Raw genomic sequence first — 21,553 nt, 5'->3', positions numbered from 1 at the left:
TGGAGAGCGAGCAGAAGAGGTGCTGTGTAGCGGAGCCGGGAGGGGGGGGAGTCAGGAGGTGATTAAGGGATGGGTGACTGGGGTGGGGGGGAGGGGCGCAATAGAACACTTTTATAGCTTTTATACCAGTGTGCATCTCTTTGCTTTGTCTGTCTTAAAAATGTTCTAATGTGTTTTTCCTCCCTCAGTTATCCCAGCAGATGTCGGGCATGGCCACGAGCGCAGGGGTGCCACCAGCAGGCGTACCCACTACTGGTTGGCCAGCAGCTCCAGCAGCCTCCGGACAGACCCTCAGCACTCAGCTGTGGAAGTGAGGAGCGGAATGGCGTAAAAAGGAGCGGTGTGGCCAGTGGAACACACAGCCACAACCCTCTGCCACAGCATCTTCAAGGTTACGATCAAACACCAAGATGACAAGATGACCAAGATGTTTTGTCTTCATTGGATCTCCTTTTGATTTCACTTTGGTGCTGTGTCAAACGTAGGACGGCAAAACAGACAAAACAGAACGCTGCTGGATAGAATATCTACTATTGTAATGTTGTAGTTCTAAAATATCGTTAGCAGAATTATTAGATAGTTATTAGTCATGGAGTACGTACAGTAGATATGGTTCCCTTGTGGTGGTCTTTGTACCAACCCAGTCCTCTCTATACAGCCAGCATAGCCTTGTGAGAGGTAATAGTCTGACTAGTACTGTATTTGTGTGAATATGATGTGTGAAGCTCCATCTTTAACAGAGCCATAGCTGAACGACCAGTGCTTCACGTTTCTCATCATTCCCTGCACACATCAGGAGAACGGAAGAGCAGTGATGAGCATGAGTGCGAAGTTGTTCATACCGTATCGTGACTGAAGAACATATAAGGACATTTGAAGACAAAAACATCCTCTCCTCACCAAATGTGTCGGGAAAAGTGTGCATCCAAAGTTAGCGCCATCGTGTGTGATGTCACGTCATGTGACTTCAGAGCAGAGGCGGGAGCAAGTCAGTGTTCTGCAAGTCTAAAGTAAAGTCATACAAGTCCAAGACAAGTCGAGTCATGTCATTTGACAATACAATGAATAGATTTTTTTTGTGTTTTATTTTTTTTAACATAAAATAAGCCCAGTGTGACAAGACTTAGTCACAGAAAAAGACTGCTGACATAGCATTCAGGATTTAGTCAGTGCACGTGCGTTGTTAAACCTGACTGGATGCTAATAGATGCATTCAATGAGGCAGATTCTATGGGAAATATGATGTCTTGCTGGGAATTCATGATAACGATCACGTTAGATCAATACTTAGAATGGGGACGCATTTTATTCAACACACTCACTGAAAATCTCAAGTTTTTTTCAAGTCATCAGACTAAAGTCAGAGTCAAGTCCCGAGTCATTGATGTCGAAGTCCAAGACGAGTTGCAAGTGTTTGACGATGTTGTCATGTCGAGTCCAAAGTCATCAAAATTATGACTCGAGTCCAAGTCGTGTGACGCAAGTCGACACCGCTGTTTAGGGATGTACGATATTTGTTCAAGCCGATACTGATACCAATAACTTCATGCTTCTGAAGTCCGATACCAGTACATTTTAATCGATACAGAGGTGTGAAAAAGTGTTTGCCCCCCTCCTGATTTCTTATTTTTAGCATGTGTGTCACACTTAGATGTTTCAGATCATCAAATTGAAATATTAGTCAGTGACAACTTGCAGGTCGTTTTTGCCCAGTCTCTTCCTTATGGTGGGGTCATGGACGCTGACCTTAAACGATCCCTCACATTATTTATCAACTTTGCTTCAATATGTTCTATACTGTTTCTACGCTGTTCGTTCTTTGAAAGTGAATGGTAAGTTTGTAAAAATGACATTTATAGTGTATGGCGGGAGCCACGATGGAATGAATGCTTCAGAAAAGGGGCGTTTCCCAAGCGACGTCGGCGAAGTCTCAGCTCTCAACTAAACAGATGCTTCTAGAGGTACAGTAGCTCGTCAGCTTCGTTCGGTATATTTTTCATCAAAATAGTTGCGGATAATGGCTCTCACTGTGGTTCGCTAGAGTCCCGACGCTTTCGTAACGGCTTTGTTACCTTTTCCAGACTGGTAGATCTCAATTAATCTCAGTTATGTTTTAACAGGGGGTCAATCACTTCTTGCCATGTAGGCTTGGATTTTTTTCCTCCCTTAATTCAAAGTTTCAAGTTTTATTTTTAAACTTTCATTTCAAAACTGCATTTTGTCTTCAGTTGTGTTGTCATTGACTAATATTTCAATTTTGTTTGATGATCCGACCTGTGAGAAAGTGTTAAGTGTGACAAACATGCAAACCAGCCATCCATCTCCACATGCTTTTGTTCTTACTTTGTATGGTAGTCAACCTCAAAGGTGGCTTATATGAATATTCCACAATGGATGAGCAAATGTATAGCACCACACGGCGATGTCCCAACGCTGCAAGCACAGAAATGATCCAAGATCAAAGACACGCAAACACCGTAAAACACATGCAACAGGAAATGCTACAAATGAAATCACATAAATGCTGCAAATGGAAAAAAAAAACACTATTTTAAAGTGTATTTAAGGTCATGTTTTAAAGTGTTTTTAACTTTTTTTTCTGAGCATAATTTCCTGGTAGCCTGGCTAACTTCCTGGTAGCCTGGCTAACCTATGTTTTGTTCCGTGCACTTGCAGCATTTCTGTGTTTTTTGGCATTCCCTCCATTTTTCTTGTGCATTTGCTTTTGATCCTGCAGTGTTCATGTGATTGCAGCATTTCAATGTGTAGCCTTTTTCCATTGCTTCCGTGTTGTGGTGTTTGTGTGTGTGTGTGTGTGTGTGTGTGTTTTTAGCGTTTCTGTGCTCGGAGCACTCGGGCGTCGGTGTAAATCTATTCCCGCTTAGCTTGTGTCATTGTAGAGTGGTGGTCCCAACGTCAGGTTCAGTGGGAGCTGGGCGATGTTTTCCTGACAAATCCGAGAAGAACCCGAGCGATGCATCTTACTGCACTTTAAACACGGTAAAGCGTGTACTGAGGTGTATTGTGCTTCTGTCTGGAACAGAGTGAAATGCGTGTTTACCTCCATTATTCTATACCGCTCGTCCTCATTCGGAATGTGGGTAGGTGGAGTCTATCCCAGCTGACTTCAGGTGGGAGGCAGGGTGCGCCGTGGACTGGTGGCCGGCCAATCACAGGACACGTACATACAAACCACCATTCACACTCACATTCACACCTTAAAGCCAATTTAGAGCCTCCAGTTAGCTCAGCTTGTGTTTTTCCACCGTGGAGACAACCCACACCCAATTTCAAATCTGTAGTGCAGTCTTTACCAAGTGTTGTGCTGCCGTCCCGTTTTTTGGATTGTGGTGTTTTGTTGTGTGCCGTACAAGAGAAGCACAATGAGTATGAAGCAAATAAACCTGGACGACCGAGCGCACGGTGGCGACCTGTATGACAGTGCTGGATTGGTCCCATTATTGTGGCTTGAGTCTCTGCTGAGAAGAAAAGCACACACAGCGCTGCATTCACTGGCCACATGGATGCAGAGGTTCATGTCCACTTGTAACAGGGTCCCTCTGCCGGGCAATAAGTCATGACACATTTACACGCATGAAACGTCCTCCAGGTTTATTTACATTTGTCTTTACAGTTTCTGGAGCCGAATACGAAACATGTTTCTGTGCATTCATCGTTGTTGTCCAAAGACTGTTTCAACTGTAAAAGTGCTGTTTTATTGGACTTTCATGTTATTTGTTTTGTTCCCAGCATTTACCAGCACATCATTCGGAATAAAAGTTGCTCAGTCCTACATGAGACTCTTTCTTCTTCTTTAAGACCGCCATACTGTATTGACACAGGTGATGCTATGAACTTTGACCTGACGGTCACTTCTTTGCATTCCTCCCATGGCCGTACAGCCAGGCTTTTTTGTTTTCCGAAATGTTCAAGTCGTTTAGGAGTGAATGGCATCTATGAAGGTTCATCAAGCTTTTAGACTCTGAATTTATGGAACGAGAGTTTTTTGCATTTTTTGCAAAAACCATAAGCAAAATTCAGTTGATTAAAAATTCACTGTAAAAAAAAAAAAATTGCAAATAATTTGGATGATTCAAAATTCACTCATACACTTCTGGTTTTTGGCAGACCCATGTCAGGTGACTATGCACGTTACACCTGATTGGCTAGCTGTGAGACACACTGGATTGATTCAGTCTTAATTTCCTTCATGTCAGTTTTCAAACATCAAACTTATTTGCACTGAATTTTTACAAACAAAATTTTAAAACATCGCTTTTTAGCAAGCTGAATTTTGAAACTGTATTTTAATAAACTGAATTTCAAAACACATTTTGCTGACACATTTTTATTATTTATTTTCTGCATAAAACCGAAGGAATCGGTTCACAAAACTCAAACGCAAAAATGCTAAAAGTAAAAAAAAAAAAAAAAAGCTATGGTAATAAAAAAAAAAACAAATGTTGATCCTCATCATTTTGACCATGATACAGTTTCTTCAGGAAGATTTTTTAATGGCTTTACAGTTGAGAAAAGCTGCTGTTGTAGTTGCTTTAAAAGATTTTAAAGGATTTTTTGGGAATTTTTCCCATCACAATCCTTATGTGGACATGAACAGTAAAGTGAACTAATAGGTAAACTCTTTTCTGTGTGTTCTAAAGATATAAAAACAGATAAAAAGAGACAGATTAGTCGATGACTAATAACTGTCCAGGTCTTGCATAAGGAAAGTGGATGATGGGCAAAAGTTTTCCTTAAAGACCATGAAGATGACAGCATGGAGCCTGTGTCTTATATACTCAGCAGACATGTTAGCCTAGCTTAGCATATGGACTCCAACATGACGGCATTTGCATTTGATTGAAGTTTGCCAGTTGCGATGCTAACGTCACGTCTGTGACGCGTTCTTTGAGTCTGCTGGCTAAAAACCTGGCAAGGGAGTCAAAATTTAAATTTGAGGGGTACTCAGAGCAATGTTCAATCACATTCACTCATCGTAAAATCATATAAAAAAGATAACCTTAAAATACTGGCAAATAAAACCTTGCACTCACCACAATATGTCAGTGATAGCATCTGATGATTTGGACACCGCATGCTTTTTACATATCAATACATAATTAATTCATGTTTTGTTGACTTGGAATCATTTGGCCCCATAAGTACAGCACACAGAAGGCGTGCAAGGCGCTTCCCGCCCTAATTAACGCGAGTGATGGCGGCAAACACCAAAGTTCACGGTTGTTATTGGATTTCCAACGTCCCTGTACTTTGTCAATATTATCTGTGTAGCAGAAAACGTGTGCATATTTTGCAAACAGCGCATCAATAATAACCTCATATCAGAGCCATTCAATAAAATCATGATATTCCTGTGTAGTTTTTGCCCCCCCCTCCAATATCCAAGATTAAATTGTCAATCAAGAAATGTCCAAACGTTCCCCATTATTATTTTTATCATCACAATACCTCAATAATGTTACAATTGCCACCATGGAATTTCCATTTCCTACCACTAACTACTTCAAAATACGAATAAAACAGATGATCCTGGTAAAGATCTCTGCAGGTTCGGAGAACGTGTCGTCCAGTCATGGAAAAGATGATTAGACCACCCTTGTTTCTTCAGTTTTTTGTTCATTTTAACAACTAAAGGTACCTTTGTTTGCACAAATATAACAATGACAACAAAAATATCTCATAAGAGTTACATTTTTTGGCAGTACAATGCTATAGCTATTCATGTAAGAACTTAGGTGATGTTGGTTATGATCAAGAAAACCATAAGAGTCGCTAGATATCAGCTGTTATATTAAACTCTTATGAGCTATATTTGTTATCGTCATCATATTTGTCCAAACAAATGTACCTTTAGTTGTACCAGGCATTAAAATGGAAGAATAAGCTGAAGAAACAAGGGTGGTCTAATCATTTTTTCCATGACTGTATGTAGTAAGACAGTCGTGGTCACAATCAGCCGTCATTATTGTTAATATTTGATAAGAGCCTGTGTGTCTGAGGTCCGGTTAAGTCACAAGTATGGCACCAATCAAAAGTCTGGACACACTTTCTCATGCTGTTGAATGTGAAGGCACACCAAATCTTTTGACTGGTAGCAAATGACCTCCACGACCTCCTCGCAGGGATGCCTCTGGGCACGCTGCGTGGGCACTTTTGCGTTTTCATTTACGAAACACCTGACAAAAATGACCGCCGTCCTTTTGATTTGACTCTCTGGATATGACCCTTTATATTTCCTTAATTGGTTATTGGGAGAATTGAATCAATGAATCATAAAATGAATCAATATTGTTCATTTGCTTTTTTGTCTCGCGGTCACGTCCACACAGCAAACACGGCAATATCAAATACACTTTAAGAAAGCGAATTCATGCATCTTCCAAAATGTCAAGTACCTGTACATGCGGGGGGGGGGACTATTTGATCCCTTGCTGATTTTGTATGTTTACCCCCAAACAAAGATAGACTGTAAAAAAACAAAAAACGACATAAATAAAGGTTATGAATGAATAAGTATTTCATTGAGGGCACAAAGTATTTGATCCCAATGCAAAATGCGGCTTAGTATCTGGCGGAGAAACCTTTGTTGGAAAGCACGGAGGTCACACGTGTCTCGTGGTCGCCCACCGGGTTTACCCGCATTTTGATGATTCTAGTCAGAGAAACGACACCAAAGCAGCACGATATATTTTTTTTTACATACAGGCAGTCCTCAGTCTACAACCTTATGACGTTTTGTGGGTCCGTAAACACAAGGCTCGCCCGAGAAGTAGTTGGTGGCGGAAGAACACGTGCATCGTGCAACACAAGAATGCAGTGTGTGCTTCGTGCTGGGCGGAAGAATGCGGTGTGTTCGGGCGCAGCCACACTGAGGAAGGATAACATCGCTTATTAGTTCACTTTTTACACTCCATTATGTCTTCCAGCCAGGAGTGTACCAAAGAAAAGGAAAGACATTACCGTGGAAGTGAAAAAGAACATCATAAAAAGCTCAGGTAAAGGTGACACGCCCACCAATATCAGCCGCTCTTTTGGTCCGAACCAATCGACTGTTGCAACCATCAATAAGGAAAAAGATGATTGAATGCTAGAGGGGTCATGGATTCTGTGTGCTGTTACAAGGACATCTGGGAGGAGAAGAGGAGGCGGTCCGTCCAGACTAGCCAACTGTAATTTCATATTGTATTATAATTTATTTGGTGACCCCTACTGGTGGAAAACTATTTTTAAAACATGGCTCAGGAGGTAGAGTGGTTGATTCCCAACCCAATGGCTGCTGGTTCAATCATTCAACTTATTGATACAACATTCAGTCTGCTTTTTGACTTTCCAACATTTCAATTTCTGTTAACGACGAATGGACAAATAAAATAGTGCCCCCTACTGGTGAAAATTCTTTTCCATTACTCTTAACATTCTACTTGTACGGGGTGACATGGCCCACACGGTAGAGTGATCGTCTCCAGCATGATGGTTGCTGGTTCAATCATCAGTGGATGAATAGATTTCAACATATTTCTAGGATATTTCGACATTCATCTCAGCATCCACACACGATTTCTCCTGAAATTCCTTCATCTAATCCCAAATTACACCACCGTCTCGGAATTGAACGCGACGACCGCCTGCTGCGTACATTTTTTACATTTTCCGTACCACCAAAATTCTGGACTGTTCATGTCTAAACGTACAAAAACAGCAGGGGATCAAATACTTATTTGCCTCACCTACGTCGGCAATTACTGTGAAACAGACAACACTCATCGGTCGATTAGATTCATATCACACTTTCATATGCTGCCATTCATGTGTTAACACTAAAAAAAAAAACACATTGGGACACCTGAACACAATCCATGTTTAATTCTTGTTTTTTTTTCACAACCGTTATCTTAGTTGGGCTCCTTGGTAGCGTGGTGGTTTATGCGACCATCCTTTCTTCTCCAGCATCCTCACCCTGTGATTGACGGCTGATCAGTGGAGGGTGTAGGCCACCTTTTACCAAAAACCAGCTGGGATAGGCTCTGTGTTGACTGGTGTGCCTCCTTAGTGATTGTCAGTGATGAACACTATGAGGAGGGGGGGCGGTCTGCTGATAGCAAGTTCCAGTTGTAAATAGACCCGGTCTCACACCTCAATCACCACACTGTCCTTCGGGTGTTTGGACTCATTTGCAAGGTGTGGCTTCTCTGTGCGCGTGTGCCAAACAAGCACCTGGAAAAAAGCAGAAGGATGGATCAGCTGACATTAATGTTACGGTAATAATGAATGTTATTGTGGGCAGTCAGCAGGGCACATATAAAGACACACAACCGTTCACACTCGCATTCACACGGTCAAGTCAAGCCAGACACGAGTCACTACTATCAGTGACTAGTAGGGTGTCTGAGGAGGTCGACTATTCAATGATTCGATTCAGAGGAGTCTGATTCAACTATCAAACTCACAGTTGAATTGTATGAAAATGGCATTCTGACTCCATAGGGGGGGGGGGGGGGGGGGGGGGGGGCATACATTTTTACATAGAATGTTTTTTTTGTTGTACACAGCCTATTTTCATACAAAAGCAGCCTCATTTGTGTTAATAAAGAATTGAAAATGACGTGTGTCTTTAACAGAAGACCTGTACTGTACTGTACTGTACTACTGTACTACTACCTGTACTACTGTACTGTACTGTACTGTACTGTACTGTACTACTACCTGTACTACTGTACTGTACTGTACTGTACTGTACTGTACTACTACCTGTACTACTGTACTGTACTGTACTACTACCTGTACTACTGTACTGTACTGTACTGTACTGTACTGTACTGTACTACTACCTGTACTACTGTACTGTACTGTACTGTACTACTGTACTGTACTACTACCTGTACTACTGTACTGTACTGTACTGTACTGTACTGTACTACTACCTGTACTACTGTACTGTACTACTACCTGTACTACTGTACTGTACTGTACTGTACTGTACTACTACCTGTACTACTGTACTGTACTACTACCTGTACTACTGTACTGTACTGTACGGTACTGTACTGTACTACTACCTGTACTACTGTACTGTACTGTACTACTGTACTGTACTACTACCTGTACTACTGTACTGTACTGTACGGTACTGTACTGTACTACTACCTGTACTACTGTACTGTACTGTACTGTACTGTACTGTACTGTACTGTACTGTACTACTACCTGTACTACTGTACTGTACTGTACGGTACTGTACTGTACTACTACCTGTACTACTGTACTGTACTGTACTACTGTACTGTACTACTACCTGTACTACTGTACTGTACTGTACGGTACTGTACTGTACTACTACCTGTACTACTGTACTGTACTGTACTACTGTACTGTACTACTACCTGTACTACTGTACTGTAATGTACTGTACTGTACTGTACTACTACCTGTACTACTGTACTGTACTGTACTATACTACTACCTGTACTACTGTACTGTACTGTACTGTACTGTACTGTACTACTACCTGTACTACTGTACTGTACTGTACTGTACTACTGTACTGTACTACTACTTGTACTACTGTACTGTACTGTACTGTACTACTACCTGTACTACTGTACTGTACTGTACTATTACCTGTACTACTGTACTGTACTGTACTGTACTGTACTACTACCTGTACTACTGTACTGTGCTGTACTATACTACTACCTGTACTACTGTACTGCACTGTACTGTACTGTACTGTACTGTACTGTACTGTACTACTACCTGTACTACTGTACTGTACTGTACTATACTACTACCTGTACTACTGTACTGCACTGTACTGTACTGTACTGTACTGTACTACTACCTGTACTACTGTACTGTACTGTACTATACTGTACTGTACTACTACCTGTACTACTGTACTGTACTGTACTATACTACTACCTGTACTACTGTACTGCACTGTACTGTACTGTACTGTACTGTACTGTACTACTACCTGTACTACTGTACTGTACTGTACTGTACTACTGTACTGTACTACTACCTGTACTACTGTACTGTAATGTACTGTACTGTACTGTACTACTACCTGTACTACTGTACTGTACTGTACTATACTACTACCTGTACTACTGTACTGTACTGTACTGTACTACTACCTGTACTACTGTACTGTACTGTACTATACTGTACTGTACTACTACCTGTACTACTGTACTGTACTGTACTATACTACTACCTGTACTACTGTACTGCACTGTACTGTACTGTACTGTACTGTACTGTACTACTACCTGTACTACTGTACTGTACTGTACTGTACTACTACCTGTACTACTGTACTGTACTGTACTGTACTACTGTACTGTACTACTACCTGTACTACTGTACTGTAATGTACTGTACTGTACTGTACTACTACCTGTACTACTGTACTGTACTGTACTATACTACTACCTGTACTACTGTACTGTACTGTACTGTACTGTACTGTACTACTACCTGTACTACTGTACTGTACTGTACTATACTGTACTGTACTACTACCTGTACTACTGTACTGTACTGTACTATACTACTACCTGTACTACTGTACTGTACTACTACCTGTACTACTGTACTGTAATGTACTGTACTGTACTGTACTACTACCTGTACTACTGTACTGTACTGTACTATACTACTACCTGTACTACTGTACTGTACTGTACTGTACTGTACTACTACCTGTACTACTGTACTGTACTGTACTATACTGTACTGTACTACTACCTGTACTACTGTACTGTACTGTACTATACTACTACCTGTACTACTGTACTGCACTGTACTGTACTGTACTGTACTGTACTGTACTACTACCTGTACTACTGTACTGTACTGTACTGTACTACTGTACTGTACTACTACCTGTACTACTGTACTGTAATGTACTGTACTGTACTGTACTACTACCTGTACTACTGTACTGTACTGTACTATACTACTACCTGTACTACTGTACTGTACTGTACTGTACTGTACTGTACTACTACCTGTACTACTGTACTGTACTGTACTGTACTGTACTGTACTGTACTGTACTACTACCTGTACTACTGCACAGGCATCAAGAGTGAAAGCAACACATTACGTTTGATAGCCGCTATACCAACACTCAACAATTAAAAGATAAGTCGCCCTATTTTCGGATACGTCGTCACTAATATGCCTGAGTTACATTACTGCTAGTAACCTCAAGTCAGTGACTAATTTCCACCGGTGATTGGAGGGTACCCGAGTGCTTGTAAAGCTGGCGCTCAGCCAAATGTGACAAGCACAAACAGAAGGGTCATGTGATTAAGGTTCCAGAGAACTCCAAACATCCACACTGCAGCACCTGAAGGAAATCACCATCAATATTTATCTAATAACATGACCAAAATATAATATCATTCATGTAAAATACATCTATGCACCATTGATGTCATTCTTGTTGAACAGTTTTGCTCTGATCAACCAATCAGGAATGGGGGCCCGCAAGCAGGCGCTGAGAGGCAAATCAGAAATCTGATTTAACCCCAAAAAAACCAAAAACAGCTCCGTTACTAATAGTGTGCATATGACAGGGGCCAACACTCCTGATTATGAAGGCCCCGGGCAGATTAGATTGATATGGCAACATGTAGCAGCTGAAATCTGATTGGACATAAAAAGTAACGACACATACACTACTGGAAGCACTGCAGCCAAGACTAGCGGACTGTTGGGAATAAATGAATGTAATTTCATGGAACAAATAGTACAGTTTCAGTTTGAAATGTAGGTCAGTGCATCTGGTAATGATTACGCCAGCAGAGAAGGACTTGCTTGCCCTGACTGCACACCACGGCTTACCATGCATGAGTAAAATCACCCGCTGCAGTTACACAATCCAAAGCACCCGAGGTGAGCGCTAGGACGACCGTAAGCCTGGACGGACGTATCGGCTAATAATGGCTACTAAAAAAATCATCCAAAGTGTGGAAATATTTTGAAAAGGTTAAAGATGAGGCCGAGAAAGTAAAGTGCAAGTTGTGTCAGCAGCTTCTTACATATCACACGACAGCAACCAACACGGCATTTCGCTGACAACAAGTAAACCAGCTTCATTTTATTTCCCCCCCTGTGGATTTAATCCAAGAAATGAAGATGCTGGCTGAGAGTTTTGGCAAGTTATCGTTTTTCAAACCACATTGTTGCTATTTTATGTGCACTTTTCTGATGTGTGATGTGCCCACTTGCCGAAAGTGATTGCGTTTTGCTTCACAAATAAATAAAAAGGTACTGTTGTTGCACATCAGTTTGTTTATCTGAATGTTTTAGCTTATTTCTGAGGTGGAAAAAGTCGCAAAAACACTAAAATGTTTGACGATTAGTCAAGCATAGACAAAGTAACACATCAGATTTGGCTAAATGTGGGCGCCTCATGTAGTTAGGATCTTGATACAATCTTGATCACATGACGCCGAGGTTGATAGTTGAGTCAGACTCCTTTGAATCGAATCGCCAAACAGTCAAATATCGTAAGACATCCCCAGACTTTTCCACAGAACCAAAGAGGCCGGCATTCCGGCTGGTTGTACTTGATTTGTGCTGTTCAATGAGGGAGGGGGGGTCGTAAGAATTTGAACAGTGTGAATGGCTGTTTCATTTGCAGTAAATGAAAGTTCTGGAAAGCAGCATTAGCGCTTCCAGCTTGCACGTGCTGGTGTTGGTGCCAGAAGGGATTCCACAATCTGACACCTCCCAAGCACAAACATCCCACGTGTGGCTCCAGCTCTTTTACACGTTCCAGTCACTGTCACAACAACATATTGGTGAGAAAACATGCAAAGATTCATGTCTGTTTCGCCCTGATTAGGAAGCTTCCTTTTCCTTTTTTATCCTGAAGCTGATGAGCCTATAATTCGGTGTGTGTGTGACAGCATTTTGCACAGGGGTTTGATTTATAGCAGGCTGCAAAGCCCATTCACCTGGAATATGTCACTTCCTGCCCACTGTGATGCTAATTGGCCCACTTTGCATACCCAATGAGACTTAAAGGAGTATAGCAGCGCTGTGGGAAGTGTGTGTGTGTGTGTCCTGCACTAATGATCCACTAAGAGTGGCCTCTGTAGTTCCCCTGGAATCATAACCCTGCTCCCTTTATCACGTCTGACTTCTTCTCTTATGGCTTTGCTCTCTTTTTTTTTTTTTTTTTAGTTCTCTTCTTCCCTGAGGCAACTTGGAGACAAAAAGCTTTAACTGGTTAGAGTTCCTCTTAATAGCATACAGAAGCAGAGAATAAAAAAAAAGGTGAAAAATGTGAGGAAGAAGAGCAAAAGGAGTATTTCAATCTATTAATGAAGTAATACGGCCCGGTGTGGGATGACCCTGCATGAACAGGTTTGGTGAGGATGTGGATGAAGGGGCGGTTGCCCTCATTTATCGCTGTGTTCCGTTGCACACGACATTGAACCATTCGGAGCTCCTCCGCTGCCAATCTTCCAGATAAAATAGTACTGGCACAAATGGGAAAAATGTAGCATCTGTTGTTACGTTGGCTTGGCTGTACATTCAATGATTACCAACTTCACCAAATCACTCTCGTTAGCTGACAAACTACAAACGCAACTCATTTTACCCTCATTTGCTGTTTGTCACAGCCTCGGTGTAATCACCAATGACATGCTTTCAACGTTTCTTATTTCTCGAACAAGCTCATTGAGAAAGACGTCGCGCAGTGGCTAATGTTGCTAGTGTCCATTGCTAACAGCGGCTCACACAAAAATGTAAAATTCTTACTGCGAGTACACTCTGTCACAGTTTTTCAAAAACGGATTAATAAGTCGTGCTGTTTTGTGGTTCAAGATGGCCTATTATTAGTCAAAACATCCAAATTTTGAGCTAATGTTACTGATTTTCTCCCAAAATTGAAGCACTTTCAATCATAAAAATGGCTAAACGAACTAAAATACAAATATAAGGCATTCAAAAGACTCATTCAAAGATGTTGGCATACTATTCTACACTGGTCACTAGGTGTCAGTAATGTTACTGTAATGTTGGATGAGACACACAAGCACCAGACGTGACTGCCGGAACAACAGGCTTTTATTGCAGGTTTGGATGATCTCACACCAGGCACAATAATCCCTAAGAAAAACACAAGCTACTTTTGCGTTTGTTACCCACGGAAAGATGAAAGTCAACTCTGAAACCCTGACGTCACTTTCTGTCTTATTTTTTCTTATTATATCTGCTATATTGGGTAAGCTTCAAACAGTCCAGAATTCAGCCGCCCGCAGCGTACAATCATAGCCTATTAGCACAGCAACTGGAACTGGCAGTCACTGAACCTAACGAACTAAGCTAACAAACACACTTACGACACAAGTCTCTGCTTTCCTTTTGATCACGGCTTCGAAGTAAACCACAAAGGAGGCAAAGAAAATTGAAAGTGCCAGCATTTTGATAAAGAAGGTGAGAAACACTATTGAATTCAACAAATAACTCATAGCAAAACAGGAAGGTGGCGTCTATGTTGATGTCACTGCCAATGGAAGGTCAGTAGCTGTCTGCTTGTCTGAAAACATGCAAGCATCTTTCAAGTACATTTTGGATGAGCATATTTTATTAAGTGTTGATTTTTAATTGAACAGGCCGGTGTTTTTTAATGTATTATTCTCTGTGCTTTGAGCACATATGCGCGCCTGCGCGGATTGTAGTTTCAGACATCAGCGATAGAAATACGACCCCTCTCGCAAGCACCCCAAAGCACCTCTAAAAATGGCTCAGCCCACATTAATACAATACAAACGCAATTGAGCAGGGAGCTGAAAGTCGATGCAAATGAAATAAAACCCAAGTGTCATTTTTCTGTCTCCTTTCAAGCACATCTCCTTGTGTCGCTCTGGTCACGTGCACCTTCAATCATGAACTCTTCACGCTCATTCATTCTGCTCCCACTGATTACAGCAGCAATACGCAGAAATAGGCTGATTCTGTCCAAAGGTAAAGAACGAGTTACATACATTCATTTTTTTTGGACTGGATTTTTATTTATTTTTTTTACCAGTATACAGACACAGTGCATCCATCCAACCCAGCCATCCATTTTCTGTCCTCACTGGCGCGGGTATGCTGGAGCCTATCCCAGCTATATATTTAATAATGTATATAATATAAAATATATATTATACTATGAATTATTGTATATTATATTGTATGCTTATATTATATGTATTATATTATGTACATAATATAATATATATACAGTATGTATAAATTTTAAACATAAAAAAATACATTATTTAGAATTATTCAACTGTATTTATTTATTTTATGACAAATGTACACAAATGTAGTATTATTTGAAATTATATTTGAAATTAGTATTTTTTTATTGTTTTCATTAACTCATTTTCTATGCTGCAAGGGTCGCGGGGGTATGCTGGAGCCTATCCCAGCTGACTTTGGACGGGAGGCGGGGTACACCCTGGGCTGGTCGCCAGCCAATAGCAGGGCACATATAGACAAACAACCAATCACACTCACATTCATACCTATGGACAATTTAGAGTCGCCAATTAAGCTAACATGCATGTTTTTGGAACCCGGAGAGAACCCACGCACACACGGGAAGAACTCACAAACGTCACACAGAGATGCCCAGCGGAGATTCGAACCCAGACCTCCTGACTATGTGCTACATGCATTTTACTCATGCATACATGCTACCTGGCCAACATGCTAACCACTATTATTTGTATTTCCTTTTGTTATTAACATCTGCTCTTGATCCAAAGCCAGGTATGCCCAAAAGAAACCAGTTTGAGAAACTGCAAGCGAGGCATCATTGTCCAATTGTTCATTCTAATTATTGTTTAGAAAGGATTATTGTTTCTAGAGAGGGACGACGCTATTATTGATTCTGTAGACGGTGTTCTGTGTGGCACTACGACTGTAAATGGCATTTGAGATGTTGATGATGAAAGCTTAAGGGAATAGAACATTTTAAGTGTTGATGTCGAAAGCTGCAAATGCCAATTCTGTAACATAATGAAAGATATACCATGGCTCACTTATACCGAGTAATGGCCTCGCTGATTAGTCCCAGATAGACAGGCGGTCTTTTAGCAGAGATATAAAATAAACTGGGTTTTAAAGGTCCCCTATTATGCAAAATGGACTTTTTAATGGTGTTATAATTGTGATATGTTTCGGTAGAGCCTCTTTATGACCACCGAAAAAATGTATCATCTGCCTCACTTATTCCAAGAAGCGTTCAAACCGTAAACTTTGACGTTCCGTTTTTTTTTTTTTCTGATGACGTGAACCAAAAACCACCTTCCTCCTCACGAACATGATAGCGCCTCTGACCTGCCCGTAGATAAGCCCGCCCACCACTTCACTGAGAACAGCTTTGTAAAAACAGAAACAAAACGGGCTTCACTACATGTCTTAAAAAAGCCTGGAGCTCTGCCAACTAGCCGTCAGATAACTCTGTCATCTAGCGACTAACCTAGCGTGATCGTCTGCTAAAATATGGCTCTCATACTGTAGCTATGCTAGCATGAAGTGCACAATAGCGCTTCTTTGAGCCACACACTCGCTTGACTAAGAATTCTTTTCTTAGTCAATTCATCTGAAGCTTGTTGTTTCGATTACTCGAGTAATTGGTTAGGCCCTAGACGGACCAAATCCCAAACACAAACAGCAGTGGTTTAGTCCGCATCTTATCAATACAGAGGCAAAAATGTAGTGCATGTTTTCCAAAGTCAAAGCTGATGTGTATGAATTTCTTAAAGATAATACGTCTGCTTTCGTGGATGACTAACGAAATGTAAAAATATTCAAATTTGAGGGGCTGACATCTGAGAATATTTGCATTTTTAAATTAAAAAAACAGTGAGTCAAATACCAAAATACATATTGATTAATTGGATAATCGATGAATCATCAATCACATTGGGAAAGTAGATTTTGACATTCATTAGGGAAGTTGGTGACCTCAAAAGGGAACATCCCAACTACTCACAACACACATACGTGTGTATACACGGCATAGATGCAAATGGTCTTCAATGGAGACGTGTTTACAAAGACACCATGTGGCAGAAAGATCAACATGGACAACACCTTCTTGTTTTGCCATTGTTTCTTTGCCAACAACTCGTCTTCAGTGAAGGTAAAAGTAACCTTAAATGTTCATGTATGCCTTTCATTCATCATTTATTTGTACGTATTTTTAATTTTTTAATGGATATAAAACTGTTAAGACATGTTTTGTGTTGACATTTTTGAGATTTGTGGCGTAAGTGTTAGTTAGCAAAGAACTACAGAGTCAACCGCTGATGACATCATAGACAAGCGACAGAGCTGACTTCCACTTCCTGTTTCCATGCATTAGCAAGCTAATAGGATGCTAGCAAAGATGTTTTGCGAGGAAAGTACATTACGAACACAGTTGGACTCGCACAGTGTATTAATAACACGACAAGATGCCCGCCATATTGTACGTTACCAAGAAAATGTATACAAACCGAGGCCATATTTTGGTGTAAATTTTCGCCGTTAACCGAAAAACACACTAACCAGGGCATACGCCAACCAAGGTTCCACTGTATGTGAAAATGAGAAGCCTACAAATGATCCAACATGGAGCAACCCTCGAGCTGTAATTGTGCAAATGTGACGCCTGACTTTGGTCTGAATTTCCAGAAACCTGTGAAAAATACCAAGTAGCAACAAAATGGCTTCCACAAGGTCAACATTAGCGTGGAAGGCAGTGAGAGACGTCTGGTGGATAGCACACTTTAAGGGTGACGTAAACCACTGATGCCGGCACGCTGGTTTAACAGGCACATAAACCATAAATCACATAATCACGTAAACGCTGCAGGATCAAAAACAAATCTAAACGCAAAATACTGCAAATGCCCAAAACACACACAAATCTTTAAAGAAGGATATCCCTTAGATACGGTGCCCCCGGTAGCCTGGCTAACTTCCGTTTAGTTCCGGGGCGTTGCGGGATTTCTCTTCATGCATGGGCTTTTTGGTTGTTTTTTTTGAACACATGCTGCATTTTTCTTTTTTCTTTTACAGTAGTTTTTCCCAACTTGCAGCGTTTATGTGATGTTTGTGGGTTTTGGATTGTTTCTGTGTTTGGAGCAGCGGTGCAAGATATGTCGCTCCTAACGCGCTCCTGACCAGAAGAAGCACGCATGTTGGACTGTCAGCACTAATATGTAAAGTTAGTTAGCAGTGTCACATGACATAAATTAAACTTTATTGAGTCATTCTATTACTTTCTGACACATATCTTTTTATTCACAAATCAATCTCTCAACCCTGCCAGTGAGATGACTGATGATGTCACTGCCTGTTAAAGGCCAGCAGTCATATTAACTGTAAGGCAGCTCCATTAAAGTAATGGGGCTGATAATTGTGGCGATATCTTCAACACAGAGCTGTCAGCAGCAGCTGCTGCGGCTGTGGATGACGAGCCAGCAGGTCTGAATATTTATACAATTCCCTGCGGGAGACATTAACCAATAAACCCCCAGAGACACACTGCAGTGCCACACGCACATTTACTGGATAACGATATCTATCCTGTGCTGCTCTTTGTATCGCCGCAAGCATAGAAGTACTGCAGTGATACTTTACGCAGGACACAAGGCAGCCAGAGAGTTTAAATGTTTAAACACGTGCAAAGCCTTAAAAGCACCCTTAGATGATTCAATATTTATCATGCCCCATGACATCAAGTCACTGGAACTATGAAGCACCATTAAATTTGGGTGCTCTTTGCCCTTAGCAACCCACCGATACTATGGTCCATGCATGAGCATACATTCATGCTAAACCATAATCACTAAGAATTCTATTAGCATTCAGTTGGCTCAAAATGCATTTCCAAAAAAGGGGATGTAAATTATGCAGAAGGAATCAGGGGTTGAGAGGCCAACATCTGATGGTAGAAGAATGGTTACCAATGTAGAGAGTAAGACATAAGTAAGAAGTAAGAGATAAAAACATGCTTCTGCTACTCACAGCTTCACAAATATTTCACTTGTAATGAGTAAAAGTGTGTACCATCCTGCACAGGACAATGCGACTTATGGACCAGCGGTTTTCAATACATTTTATACTGTGTGTTTGTGTGTGTGTGTGCGTGTGCCCGCCCGGCTGGCGAAAAGCCCCACTTCCCGCACTGCACACATTTCAAGCGAGGGACAGTCAGCTTAAAAGCGGATGAAAAGGTGAGGTATTTGTCCAAAGAGTATAGTACGATATAGAGTATAGAGTACAAAGTAACATCGATACGCAAAGGCGACTCGGACCCAGCTGATCTCCTAAGCTGCGAGCCCGCTGGACCCCCTGCCTCTTAGCCCTGACGCCAAGGTGCGGTGCGCCCGCTTTTGAAAACTTCACCCCCATAAACAAAGAAAGATGAGTGCATGAGATGAAAGCAGTGTGCTGCCATTGATGAGAACGTTCCAGCACGCTGCAACTGTTAACGCTACACTTCAGTTAAGGAACTTTACTAAAAATAAAATAGCCACCCCGTGTTCAAACTCTTACTGTTGCACTTGCACCTTCCTAAAAAGAAACACTATAAACCAGGGGTATCCAAAATGCAGCCCAAGGGCCATTTTTGGCCCACAGCTTGTTCTTTATTATCTTTAATAAGATATATTTTAGATATTACGCTAATATACATTAACACCTATACGACAAAGTGTATATAGCTTATGGTACAATATACTGCCCAGCAGTGGATTGCTTTTAGCATCCTAAATATACACATCAAAGTGACCCCCACATCCTTCTATATATCAAATTTGTACGGTAATTTCCGGTGTATAAACTGCACCCACTAAATTTAGAGAAAAAATGATTTTTACACATATAAGCCAAACATATCCACGAGATCATGAGGACCAGGTAGCTCTTTATTGGACAGGAGCCAATCATGACCTATGAGAAAACGCACAACAAGCTTATCGATCCATAGGAAACCTCAGGAGGTCATTACTCAATATAACGGTCCGACTCACGGTGTCATCTTAGATAGAAGGCTAAAATCATCACACAACAACTTTACACTCAAAATGTAGCTTAGAAATATACAAGTGTTGAGTTGCTGTGTGATGATTTTAGCGTTCATTGTCAGATGACACCATGAGTCAGACTGTTATATTGGGTAATGACCTCCTGCGATTTTCAATGGGTTGACAAGCTCGTCGTGAGTTCACTTGTAGCTCATGATTGGCTCCTGCCAAGGAAGGAGCTATCGTTTCCTCACTGACTCGCAAGTGGCACAATATTTCAACGATTAGCAGTAGTTCCTGCCTACTAATCTGCACCGCTGTATAAGCCGTGGGGTTCAAAGTTTAAGAAAAAAGCAGCGGCTTATACACCGGAAATTAAGGTATTCTTTATTTGAGAATTTTATTCATTGGAGAATTGCCCGCCAGTAGATTGCACTTTTTTTTTCCATGCCTCATTTTAAAAATCATTGAATAATAATACTGCTAAATAATAACGATCGAATTTTGGGAGAAACAAGTTGAACTCTTTACTTATAGACGACATAGACAGATGACCTTCTGCATGGGCTCATGCTAATCTTGCGAGCTAAACAAAAAAAAATGCATTTTGGTCTGAATTTCATCATTTTGACTGATAAATATCACAAATACCAAGATATCCAAAACAATATTAACAAAAAAAAATACAGTTTGGACCGGAGCCAATGGACGTTCCATTGAAAAGGTGTAATAGAATCCATTTCTCAGCAGGTCCTTTAAGGCACCTCTGTGATGGTTGTCAAGAGGATGAGTGGCTTCATAAAACCAAGCGCCAAAAGGGACTGCAGTGATTTAAGGCGAGCAGCATTGATCTAAGCTGTCTAAGCACAGAAGTACAATTGACTGTGTCATATAACACCATTTGTAGCCTACTCAAGCTGTGTGTGTCTAAGTTTAGAGCAAGCCACCGGCTTGAAGCATGACTCATGCTGTCAATAGTGGGGAGAGAATATACATGCAGGCACACACACACGCACACACACGCGCACACACAAAGGCCCAGGTAGAAATAAAGCAGGAGGCATCTTTTGCCAAACATGCACTGAGTGTATTATTTTACTAATTGTATGATATTTGGATGATTGGATGATAGATAGACAGATATTATAGATTGTTACAAACAGTTCTCACTGACCCGAGTGCAGTTGTTGGCCTTGGGCTCCAACTCTGTCACCTTGGTGATCTGCTTGAGGAAGTCGGACTCCTGCATGCCCGGCTGGGAGCCTCGCCTCTTGAACTGCGCCCTTGGATTTGCCAGGATCACTTGGAGGTTCACTGCAAAACCTGAGAGAATGGAGAACGACAGAGGAAAGCTTGAGGTTAGTCATTGTGCATTAAAGTCTATCATGAGGTTATTATGATCACACCAGAAAATGATAGCACGCTTTAGTGTGTCTAATGATCATGATACTCATTTACCACAGGACTGTGCCATTCCCCCAGCTAATTGCACA

General features: G+C 41.1%; 2 protein-coding genes across 5 annotated transcripts in view; one reads left to right on the top strand and one right to left on the bottom strand.

Moving 5' to 3' along the window:
* LOC129194384 (stromal membrane-associated protein 1-like) overlaps window positions 1-3,793 on the top strand; it is a 131,089-nt gene extending 127,296 nt beyond the window's left edge. For all 4 annotated transcript variants that reach the window (XM_054799588.1, XM_054799587.1, XM_054799586.1 and 1 more), the window contains one exon: window positions 189-3,793. In XM_054799588.1, the coding sequence (XP_054655563.1) occupies window positions 189-314 (126 nt within the window). In that variant the 3' untranslated portion in view covers window positions 315-3,793. The remainder of the gene's footprint in view (window positions 1-188) is intronic.
* Window positions 3,794-7,865: 4,072 nt separating this feature from the next.
* b3gat2 (beta-1,3-glucuronyltransferase 2 (glucuronosyltransferase S)) overlaps window positions 7,866-21,553 on the bottom strand; it is a 71,498-nt gene continuing 57,810 nt past the window's right edge. Inside the window, exons 3-4 of the mRNA XM_054799589.1 lie at window positions 21,235-21,383; window positions 7,866-8,235 (exon numbers count right to left, since the gene is read on the bottom strand). Coding sequence (XP_054655564.1) covers window positions 8,149-8,235; window positions 21,235-21,383 — 236 coding nt within the window. The 3' untranslated portion in view covers window positions 7,866-8,148. The remainder of the gene's footprint in view (window positions 8,236-21,234; window positions 21,384-21,553) is intronic.

This window comes from Dunckerocampus dactyliophorus, chromosome 14 (assembly GCF_027744805.1).
Source record: "Dunckerocampus dactyliophorus isolate RoL2022-P2 chromosome 14, RoL_Ddac_1.1, whole genome shotgun sequence".
NCBI classification, from domain to species: Eukaryota; Metazoa; Chordata; class Actinopteri; order Syngnathiformes; family Syngnathidae; genus Dunckerocampus; species Dunckerocampus dactyliophorus.
Note: the sequence above shows the minus strand (reverse complement) of the source record. Positions and strands in the feature narration are given on the sequence as shown.